General features: G+C 43.0%; 1 protein-coding gene across 2 annotated transcripts in view; it reads left to right on the forward strand.

The window, feature by feature from the left end:
* The window catches only part of INTS4 (integrator complex subunit 4), a 39,276-nt gene extending 31,397 nt beyond the window's left edge, over nt 1-7,879 (forward strand). For both annotated transcript variants that reach the window (XM_069808559.1, XM_069808561.1), the window contains exons 20-23: nt 1,743-1,902; nt 2,223-2,366; nt 3,718-3,838; nt 6,260-7,879. In XM_069808559.1, coding sequence (XP_069664660.1) covers nt 1,743-1,902; nt 2,223-2,366; nt 3,718-3,838; nt 6,260-6,453 — 619 coding nt within the window. In that variant the 3' untranslated portion in view covers nt 6,454-7,879. The remainder of the gene's footprint in view (nt 1-1,742; nt 1,903-2,222; nt 2,367-3,717; nt 3,839-6,259) is intronic.
* The last annotated feature ends 3,438 nt before the right edge of the window (nt 7,880-11,317 follow it).

The raw sequence follows: 11,317 nt of genomic DNA on the forward strand, positions 1-11,317 counted from the left end.
ATTTATTTGTGGTCCATATGCTTGGCAGTTATGGCTGGTTCAGTGATGAGAAAAGGGAGCCAAATTTACCCATTCCCTGATGTTTAGCTTATTTGGTAGCTAATGACTAGAACTGTTCATTTGCTTTGTATCTTTTCTTTGCTCTGAGTCTCAGGATGAGCAAAACTCATCACTTTTTATGAGGAATGTAACTCCTATGGGCAGTGATGAATTCCACAAAGGGAATCTGGATGATGGTGGATCTTGTCAGTTAGCTGTAAGGTCACCTATAAACACTCAGACATGTAAAATCCCCGTGTCTAGGTTGTGCAGCCTCAGCATGCCAGATTTTAGCTGCATCCCATGACACAGTAGTTGAAATTTGTTGTCTGCATAGTGGCAGTCATAGGAACACAAGGATGTGTATTCCTGCATATCCCTCTTAGCATTGTACAGAGGAGAGCATGATTTTTCTCCACCCTTGCCAAGCTGGTGGTAGAGGCTTCTGTTTATGGATTATGAGCTCCTGTAGAGCACCACTAGGATCCTGAAAAAAATCTCATTTCTCAGGCTTTAGGACCTGAAGCTGTTTTGGGCATGTCCAGTATGCCTGTCCAGGCTTTACTGAGTCAACTGTAGGTGAAGATACAGCACAACACTGGAGCTGACAAACGGGGAGGAGAGCCCGTTGTTCAAGAGGCTGTTCACCTACAGAAATGGTGCATTTTTTTCACCAAATTGCATGAATACTTACTAGGCTTACAAAACTGTCTTGCTAAACACCACAGGAATGTTGCTGGTAATAACAGATAAGCCACCAGTGACTCAATCTAATGAACCATCTTCTGCATGCAGGGTTGTAGGGTAGTAGCCCAGTTTTACTTCTCTATAAAGAATAAGAAATACCAAACATTCTTGTGAGAGGCTGTTGTCCCAAACTATAGAATGGATTCCATTCTCTGTTCTTGACCTCTAGAACTAGCTTTTCCGCCTCCTCACTACTGATTGTAGTTTACTATTAAGATTTCACTCCTCAGATGTAATAAGTAATACTTTCATAAATATTGGTAGAGAAAAACCATTCTGGAGACTTTGCTGCAGCAGAGGGTCAGACAACTCACGTATTGGGTGCATGGGTATGACAGATCCTGTAATGAGTCAGCTATGTAGTTGGCCAGATGAAAGTGCACAGCGTAAAGAATTAGGGATATGCATGTCTTCACTGAGAAGCACAAATTTAAAAACTGTGCAAGGCAACTATGCCAGGAATGGCTCTTTCATCCAGCTGTGTTTCTTTGTTGAGACATCGAGATTGAATGCAGAGTGCTGGAATTGCCTGTAGTCTCATTTAATTAGTACTTTTACTATCTAAATAGCATTACAGCTGCACATGCAATCTGAGCGGACAAATCCCTGCAGTAGCTGCTTCTCATTAATGTGTTGTTGATGGGCACCTCAGCATTTCTAGCTCCTTTTCTGTGAATCTAGATTCCTTTGCCCGCTAGGCTCTGTATTGATGAAGGACCCAAGAAGTGAGATCTGCATAGCCCTTGATGTTGTCAGTTTGAGCACAGGGTATGTTCCCAACATAACTAGCCAAAATCATCTTTATCTTATGTATGAGACGTGCATCAGAAGAGGACTTTACATATCTAATTCTGTCATTATAACTAAATGTAAGGATTAAGTAGCTTGGTGGAAAATAACAATACTGTTGAAAATGTTGAAAAAAGTATTTGATTTTTAATTTATTTGTAACACAGATGTTTCATCTCTGAGCTCCCACATATGCAAGGCAGTTTTGTAGACAAATTGCTGGACTTAATGCCCAGACTCGTGACATCCAAGCCTTCGGAAGTGGTCAAGATTCTTCAGACAACACTGCGACAAAGTACCTTTCTCCACCTTCCTCTTCCAGAGCAGGTCAGTTTAACACAGAGAATTAAAATGCGATATCCTTGCAGACTGTCTTAGCATCTGACTAGTTCCTAATATACCATGAAGCTTTTAGAATTCACGTTTTTGGTTAGCCCCAAGTATTATTTCTTCAAAGGCTTTCTTCTTCTTACCTAACATCCTCAGGGCTACTGCTAATAATACAGAAGACTCAGTAATTCCTGGCAGTATCTAAAAGACTCCAAAGCTCATGCACAATTTCTCCATTAAGAACAGTAATGATTGTCTTTTTTTCTTTCCTCCTCCTCCCCTGGCCTCATTTTTGCCAACCGCTTTGCCCCGACTAGCTCCATAGAGCTACTGCAAATATCATTGAGCCTACTGGTGAATCTGATAATCCCCTGAGGTTTACATCGGGGTTGGTAGTGGCACTGGATGTTGATGCAACTCTGGAACATGTGCAGGATCCCCAAGGAACTGTTAAAGTTCAGGTAAGCAGTCGCTTGACACAAATGCCAAAAAGAATGCATCTTATGGGGAGTTTGTTTAAGGATGTCAATACTTCTAAATTGCAAATAATTGTACACTTTATTAGTAAAAATGTTGGATTTCTGTGTTTTAACCACACATTCTGAAACTGGCTTGTATATAGTGTGCTGAGTTGACTTGTGTACAGTTCCTGAGAGTTTATTTGAGCACTTTGATGCCATTCTGTGCTCCACACAGTGCTTTCACATGCACTGGGCATGTTACGGACATCAGCACAAATAAATGCTGGTGAAATTCCAGCTTGTGTAGTGGGAGAAGGAGGAGCAGAAGAAGCTGTTCTGAACAGTCCAGAAATATGCAGGTTTTTGGCTCTTTGTGTTTACAACTATCGTGGTTTAACCCCAGCTGGCAGCTAAGCACCACCCAGCCACTCGCTCACTCCCCCCACGGTGGGTTGGGGGAGAGAATCGGAAGAGTTAAAGTGAGAAAACTCATGGGCTGAGATAAAGACAGTTTAATAGGTAAAGAAGAAGCCGTGCACACAAGTAAAGCAAAACCAGGGAATTCATTCACTGCTTCCCACTGGCAGGCAGGAGTTCAGCCATCTCCAGGACAGCAGGGCTCCATCACGCCTAACGGGGACTTGGGAAGACAAACGCCATCACTCCCAATGTCCCCCCTTCCTTCTTCTTCCCCAGCTTTATCTGCTGACCATGACGTCCTATGGTCTGGGATCTCCCTTGGGTCAGTTGGGGTCGGCTGTCCCGGCTGTGTCCCCCCCCAACTCCTTGTACCCCCCCCCAGCCTCCTCGCTGGTGGGGTGGGGGGAGAAGGAGAAAAGCCCTTGGCTCTGGGTAAGCCCTGCTCAGCAGGAAGGCAAACATCTCTGTTTTATCAGCACAGTTTCCATCCCAAATCCAAAACATAGCCCCATACTAGCTACTGTGAAGAAAATTAACTCTATCCCAGCCAAAACCAGCACAACATCTTAACTTTCTTCCTACTGCTGAATTCCTAGTTTCAAATGCAGCTGAGGAGGTAGGTGTGGTACGATGCCAAGTAAAATACGTAAATTCACTGCATAACAAAGAAATGAAAACCTCTGTTTACAATGCAGAGGAAGAAGCTGATGTCAATGTATTTTTTTTCCACCTGTGCTGTGAGTCTGAATGGCTGGTGTGTGGCTGTTAAATCTAGGGCAGCTGGACTCCTGGCTCCAAGATAAAGCACACCTTCCTGCCTTCCAAACTCAAACAGCAAACACCAAAATAACACACACTGTGCAAATCCCCAGTCATCATTCAGTTGTTTCCTTTTTTTTTTTTTCCTCTTTTTCTTCCCCCCCCCCCGTAGGTATTGTATCCAGATGGACAAGCACAGCTAATCCATCCTAAACCAGCTGACTTTCGAAATCCTGGTCCCGGAAGGCACAGACTGATAACTCAGGTTTACCTCTCACACACAGCCTGGACAGGTAACGTTAACGATACAAATTCATGTGATTGTGTCGCCATGCTTTTCTAAGATAGGAGTGTGTCTTGCTTGATCCTGGTCTCCTGCACACAAGACGTGCATGCCCACAGTCTTGGGGGGCTTTCAGGATCCTGGAGTCTACAGCTGTTGTCAATGCTACCCTTAGCGTTGCTCAGATTTCTGTTCTCGCAGCCTTTGAGCAGTTACATCTCCCTGGTTGACAGGGCAGTGCTGCTCCGTAGGTGACTGGAGGGGCTGCTGTCGTGGGAGGGGAAGGCGCTTTCTACGTGCTGGGGGTTGCACGTGCAGTCTTGCGGCGCTGAGAGCACGTATTCAAGGTGAGGTCACCCGCTTCTGTGCAGAGCAAGATCAGTTGCAGGAGTCAGGCCTGCATCCTTATTTAAAGGCAAGAAGTCATGGTAAACTGATTTCATTGTAATTCATTGTTTTAGACCTGACAGGTACTTTGAGCAGGGCAGAGAACCTTTGGAACTGTGTGTACTCAACAGTACAATTTCACTGCTGTTTAAACTTTCACCCTTTTAAATGCCCTAAAAACCCACCCTTTAGCTGTGATGAAATATGTAACTCCAGCATTCACGTTCAGTCTCAGTTGGCATTCACACTTCCCTGTGAAAGTACTTCAGTAATTGGCTTGTGGACTTCAAACAATAAAAGCAGAGGGTATTTGTTCGCAGCTCCCTTTGTCCTGTTTTCTTTTAATCCCTTCACTTTTATTTAAATGTGGGCTTTTTTTCTGAGCAGTTATTAATAGGGTTTGGTGACCTTTTTTTTTTTTTTAACCCACAGAGTTTTGTTTAGTGCCATGTTCTTTCACATACTCCTCTGTCTAGCATTTCCATGGTGTACTCCTTCATCCTGCTATCTTTGTTTTATTTTGGAGAAGAAAAAATGGTATTGTTTCTACGACTGGAAGTATACGGATTTAAATGGTCATCCTGTACCAGAGGGAGCTGAATCAAGTCCTTATTTCTGCTTCTGCAGTGTTCAGTGGAAGGGCGTTTTAAGTATGGCCCTAGGGGATTCTGTTCTGGTGTCTCTCCTAGCCATTATTTTAACTATTAACTTTGACATTGGCACTTACCCATATAAACCATGGGGAGGACACCAAGCTGGGAAGGGTTCAGGGCAGGGAGTCAGAATTCAAAATGGAGAAACTGCCTTAAATCAAGACAGTGAAACTTACTGAAGGCCAGTAAAAAGTGTGTGCTTAGGAAGGAGAATGCCCAAATACAAAGCAGAGATTAACTGATAGGCGTATAGCAGAAGCAATAGAGGTGACTGCAAGCGACAAATAAAAGAAGAGTTGACAGTATGGGAAAAGGCAAGTCTCGGGGAGGTGTTAGCTGAACTGTGGGATAACTGTGGAAAAAGGTTATTTCTTGTGTTCTGTCTGGGACTGATGACATCTCGGCTGCAGTTCTGGGCATCGCATCTTAAAATTATGTGGGTTTCAGTAGGTTTCATTTAGGTTTCAGTAACGTGGTCCTGTTGTGGGTTAACCCTGGTATATGGTTAAGCCCCACACACCACCCGGTGCTCGCTCACTTCCCCTCACCCCCGGTGGGATGGGGAAGAGAATCAGAAGGGTAAAAGTGAGAAAACTGGTGGATATTGCACCGTTCAGTAGGAGCTAAAACATCCCTGTGTCATCAGCACTGTTTTGGTCACAAACCCAAAACGTAGCACCATGAGAGCTACCATGAAGGAAAACGAACTTGATCCCAGCCAAAACCATTACAAGTCCCTAAGGAAAAGTCCTAAAGGAATCAGGTTTTTCAGTCTAGAAAGGAACTTTTTGATGGGGCTATAGTCCAGCATGCTGCTCAGAGTCACACTATGTAGACTGAAAGCCCAATTTTTGTTATGACCACTGGGAGAAGAACCAAGTGGAATTGCCTTATGGGCAGTATTAGGAATATCTGTCTACCTGCTGAGGTGGTGAAGGAGCAGAAAGGGCTGTCCTGCCGTGTAAAAACCTCCCAACAAGAGAATCTTCGAGTAGTCTCCTCTGCTGTGAGTCTTATCAGACATCATCTGGATTTACTTGATCCTGCCATAAAAATATAGGTAGCAAGACCACCTAGTTCTATGGTCTTTTCTGATTTTATTATTATTTGGTTGGAGTTACTTTTAATAGTTATTTTTGAAATTTGCTATTTTCAAGTTAGTCATGGGATTCTCTTTTTAAGCTGTGACAAAAGGGGGGGGCACACATCTAAAACGGTGCTTAGTTCTACTGTGCTGAATGTAATGACAGTGTTGTGTTTTCAAACACCAGATTGGATTCTGGTCAGCCCAGAATGGCTCTGTACTTAACCCAGTATATATGAGAGAAAATTTCATTCAGTATTGGTTGTTGACTCTGTGATGACAGGGTTGTTCTGTTTTTTCTCTGCAGAGCCATGTCAGATTGAAGTGCGGTTGCTGCTGGCTTACAATTCGAACAGGAGCAAGGCATCTGCGAAAATTCTTAAATCTACCTGGAGCGAGAGCTTGGAGGCTCTCCCACAATCTGAAAATGGCATAGAGGGGACCATACCCTTCAGCAAACCTGTCAAAGTTTATATAATGCCCAAACCTGCCAGACGGTGAAATCTGCCACTAAAAGAAATATATTTATGAGCTTGTTGGGTTACATGAAAACAATATACAGTGTTCCAAGATAGTGAACCAAACCAAAACAGTTTTATACTTGTGTAAAAAAAGTCAACCACAGAAATAAAGCGGCTGAAGAACGATTGCTCTCCTCTGCTAAGAAGCAGACGGCCCAATACAGGAGTTATTCATCTAGTTAAGAGTAGTTTCAAGAAAATGGAGGTGTTTCTACATTGAATCAACAAAATCAAGACAGATCTCCATCAGCATTCCAGGAGTAATTTCATTGGGCCGTATCTTCAGTTTTTACTTACCAAAAGTTTCTCTTTAAGGCCTCCAGGTTTTCTGCTATGTATTTACTAGGTATTTACTATGTAAATGCTTAGACGCATAAATCAATGTTATTTTTACAGTACTCTGAAATGAAGCTAAGGAGTTTGGTTTTTTGTGGGGGTTTGTTGAGGGGGTTTTTTTTGAATGCCTAAAACTTGTATTTGTGCATTGGTACCGAAATTCTTAGTGGGAAAAAAAAATAATTCTAAAGTGCTATTGTTCTTGTGTAGGAACTGCACCTCAAAGTGAAATTGCCAATTGCCGTAGGCTAAATCCTGAGCTATTTTACATCCTGTACAGCTGTTCTGAAGCTAGGACAGTTTTGGGGAGGGCACAGGTTGTTCATGTTGTGGTGTGGGGGGAGGAGGAACCTGTTGGCGCAAGCAGCAGAACTTCAGTTAGCAGGACATGGAGTTTAATTGAGTTTACATAAAAAGGAGTCAAACGTATTAATTTCTGAATTGTAATCCAGTTCTCCTGTTGCATATTTGTATGTCTTCAGGAACAATGCAATTAAATACCATGGGTTGGAAAATTACTAACCCCATCCCACTAAGTTCTGCAGAATTTCTTTCTTTGTGGTGATCTTGGCGTGAAGCAATCTTACTGAGATGAGAAAATCTGTTTAGTTTTTCAATTCAGCAGCAGTTTTGGCAGTCAAAGTCTTTCTGATCAGCTGAAGTAGCCAAACATGCTCTCAATTAAGTAGCAGTCAGGCAGCTCGTCAGTGTTCCCCTAAGGAGGTGAGCTGGGAGTACGGAGGGACAAGAACTTATGAAAAACATGATCCTTCTGGCATTCCTGTTGGAAAGTGTGTCTGTGCAAGGCTTCAGTGGACTGAGGAACCTCCTAGGATTAGTAGCAATCCTTTGGTAGGATTTTCTAGGAGCGCTTAATGTGTGAAGCTTTATAGTGCAGCAGCCAAATGTTACCTGTGTTCAGAAATCAATTGATAAAAAAAAAAAGAAAAAAGTGTATTTTTAGCAAGTAAACAAAGTAGTGAAGAAATACTTTCCAGTTGTACAGAGATTGGTGTAAATAATAACCCCTTATGTGCTTTCCCACAATAAAATTGGAAAACTCATGCTAATCTGTTTCCTCTTTATTATATGAGTGAACGTGCATGCCTGCATGGTCCTAGGCTAGTAAGAGATTACGGCAAGTTTTTGTGATTTTGTTTTGAGTTTTTTAGTACTGACATGTTGTGCTCCAAAGACTCATAACCATAAAACTGTTCAGCTGCTTTAGGTATTCTTGAATTAAATATCCTTTCTTAGTGCTACTGCTCTTACAAACTGGTTTTTGGTATTTCACCGATAGGGTGCTGCTGTGAAAACCTGCACATGTAACAGCCGAGTTGTTACCATCTGACTTCTCTTTGGCATCCTCAGCTCAGTTCCCAGCGGACAAGGGTTGGTGCACATCTCTTACTGTGAAGCTGTGTCCGGACAGGTACTTGATGGTTGAACTAGCTCATTAGACTTTTTTTTTTTTCCTCTCTCAATTTTACACTTCACCAGTATTTCTGCAGTTTGTCATCCCAATAAACGCTTCTAATTTAAATGGTATCCATACGCTCCAGGCCACGACCGATGCTTTGGTGGGCAGAGCGGAGACCAGGGGCTGAGGGAATGCCCGTTCAGTCCTGAACGCCGCCCCTTGCTGTCAGCGCAGCGAAGCTTTTGTGCTCCTGGTGGACCTGCAGATAAACCCTCTGGGTTAGCCAGCTGTCCGGCATAAACTCTGCCTTTCTTCAAGGTAGTTCGGCTGCTCTGTGGTTATCGGTATTTGAGTTATGATTTATCGTTTGTTCCCAGGCCACAGATGACCAAACAGCTACTCCATTCTGGACTGGTGGGTTTTTTTTTTTTTTTTTTTTTTTTTTTTCAGTATCAAAATCTTGGCATCTTTCTCTCTTTTTGAGCACTGGAACAAATTTCTACTGTGTTGCTCCCCTTGTGCTGTGCTTGAGCTCCTTTCACATAATATACTAGGCAAAGATCACTCACCTTCTGTATTACCACCAGCTGAGAATCAAATACTGAAGGACTATAAAAAAGTTCTTCACCTGTAATTTCAAGATGCCTAAAACTACTTGAAAATTAAGACTGCTACAAACATTTCCAATCTCCTAATGAGAGTATTCCATAGTTGGCTTCTTGATTGCATCCTGTATTTTTTTCTCTTGAGTCCTAGTTTGAATTGTGGAGGAAATCGTACGTTTTTCCTTTTCTTCTTAGGTTTCATCTATTCAAGCAGATGACTAACTCATTGGCATTTTAACTGAATTGAAAAAAAAGTGTTCTGTAATACTGATGATCTTAAGATTCAATATCAAATGCTGTTTCCTTAACACTGTACTCTTTCCAAGATTCAAATTTACCTTTGAGTTCCCCACTACGTGGGTAAGCAGACTTGTAAACATAGAATCGCAGAATGGTTTGGGTTGGAAAGGACCTTGAAGACCATCTAGTTCCAACCCCCCTGCCGTGGGCAGGGACACCTTCCGCTAGACCAGGTTGCTCCAAGCCCCATCCAACCTGGCCTTGAACACTGCCAGGGATGGGGCATCCACAGCCAGTCTGGGAAATCTGTGCCAGTGCCTCACCAACCCTCGTAGTTAAGAATTTCCTCCTTACATCTAATCTAAATCTACCCTCTTTCAGTTAAAACCATTACCCCTCATCCTGTCACTACACTCCCTGGTAAAACATCCTTTGTAAAACATCCCTCGTAACTACCTTATATTGGAGCAGGTCTTTCTGTACAGTACACTACTACTCTCTTGCTACTATTCTCTACCTTTTCCCTTCTTACTGAGTATGTGTTTGCTTTTGTTACTTTTTGGTTGGTTGGTTGGTTTTTTTTTTTTAACTGCTTACCTTGATCTCCAGTTTATTTTAGCTTACCTTCTCTTTTAAATGCATTTTCACACCATGTTCCAACATACGGAAAATGTGAAAGGAAATTTGTATAAAAGGTAAGCATTCTGAGATTTTGTTGCAGTTGTTTAAGTCTAGATACTGACTTTTTCCTCCCACCCTCAGGTTAGGGACATTTAGGCTTTTCTGCTCTCAACAATACTGGAGTTCACGCTCTCTGTGGAGCTCCAGGACTTTGTGTCATCTCAGAAGCGTCTCTATCCATTCACTGGTTGTCCTTTAATTTCGGCTAACACTATACTTCTGCACTGCAATAGCCTAAGAGATAATTGATCTCGGAATGAAAAGAAAAACAAAGGGCCGTACCCGTGCACAAAGCTAATTCGCATCTTTCATCTCTATTGAAGAGAGGGAACAGAGCACTTCAGATCACAATCACTGGAGTACAGGGAGATTCTGTTCTCTCAGATGTTTGCCAGTGAAGGAACATGGTGCCAGTAGAGAGCTGCAGCCATAGGGAGATTGAGCAATCCAGAATCAAGGGCAAATAATTTGCCAAAAACTAACAATGTTCAAATGCCCCTCACCTCTGCATTTTACCTCCCATAAGGCTTAAGGGAAGAGGGTCAAGAATCTGACAGAGAGAGGAAAAGGTTGAGCTTAGTGGTTTGAAAACATGTTGTGTTTACCGTTTTTTCAGATTTAATTATACATGGCAAGTGTGTGTGTGGGAAGCCTAGCTCTGGATGCTTTTAATGGGAAATTCATCATCAGCTTGCTGCAGTCCACTGAAATTCATTAGGCCAATTCTTAGAACTTTGCAAGTAAATAATGCAATTATCAAGTCAAGAACTCCTAAAACAATGCATAAATGTACGTGGAACAAAGCTGAAGCTTACGAGATATTAACTCAAACCTGGTCTGACTTTCACACATCTGATCTTAAAAAGTACAGGAAAAACTAAGTGGGCAGGTACAGTCCCTGCAAAAAGTACTAAGCAAGTTCTTGGGAAGACAAAAGAACAGGGCAGGCATTTAAATTAGGACCATATGACATCATCTTGGGTTCCAGCTCACGGTGATGGGTTTCCTCTGGATTCCTGTCTTGCCTGTCTGAATTCTCAAATCTTTTGACCAAGTCAGAGATACAGTCGCTATTTTCATCTTATTTCACTTGCCTCATCCAGTTCATTCCTAGTAGCAGGCACTAGGAATGGGGGAGCAGGCTGCCTTTTCAGTTTACAATTTGCTAATGCAATATTGGTGGGACTTCAAAATGAAGTTTGAAGGCTCACGGATGCTAGGCTTTTGCACAAACGCTGCCCGATGTCCCTTAAAAATGCTGGTCGCGTCGCGTTCGGTGTGCCTGTGAGCCTTTTTATGGCCTCTTTCTCCTGGCTGCCAGCTCGCACGTGCTGCTTCGCAAAGATAAGGGCTGGGGACCGACCCGCTGGGCGGCGGAGCAGCTGGGGTGGAATCTGCCTGGCACCCGGCCCAGCCGCGGCTCTGCCTTAATGAGAGCATCAGGGTGGGAGTTCGCTGCCTACTGGGAGATCGTTTTCCTGGTGGGAGGCAGAGGAGTGGGGTATGCGAGAAATCCTGCCCTATAAAAGTGCATTCCCATGATTTGGGCGACGAGCCTGTAA

The sequence above is a fragment of the Haliaeetus albicilla genome, chromosome 20 (genome assembly GCF_947461875.1).
Source record: "Haliaeetus albicilla chromosome 20, bHalAlb1.1, whole genome shotgun sequence".
NCBI lineage: Eukaryota > Metazoa > Chordata > Aves > Accipitriformes > Accipitridae > Haliaeetus > Haliaeetus albicilla.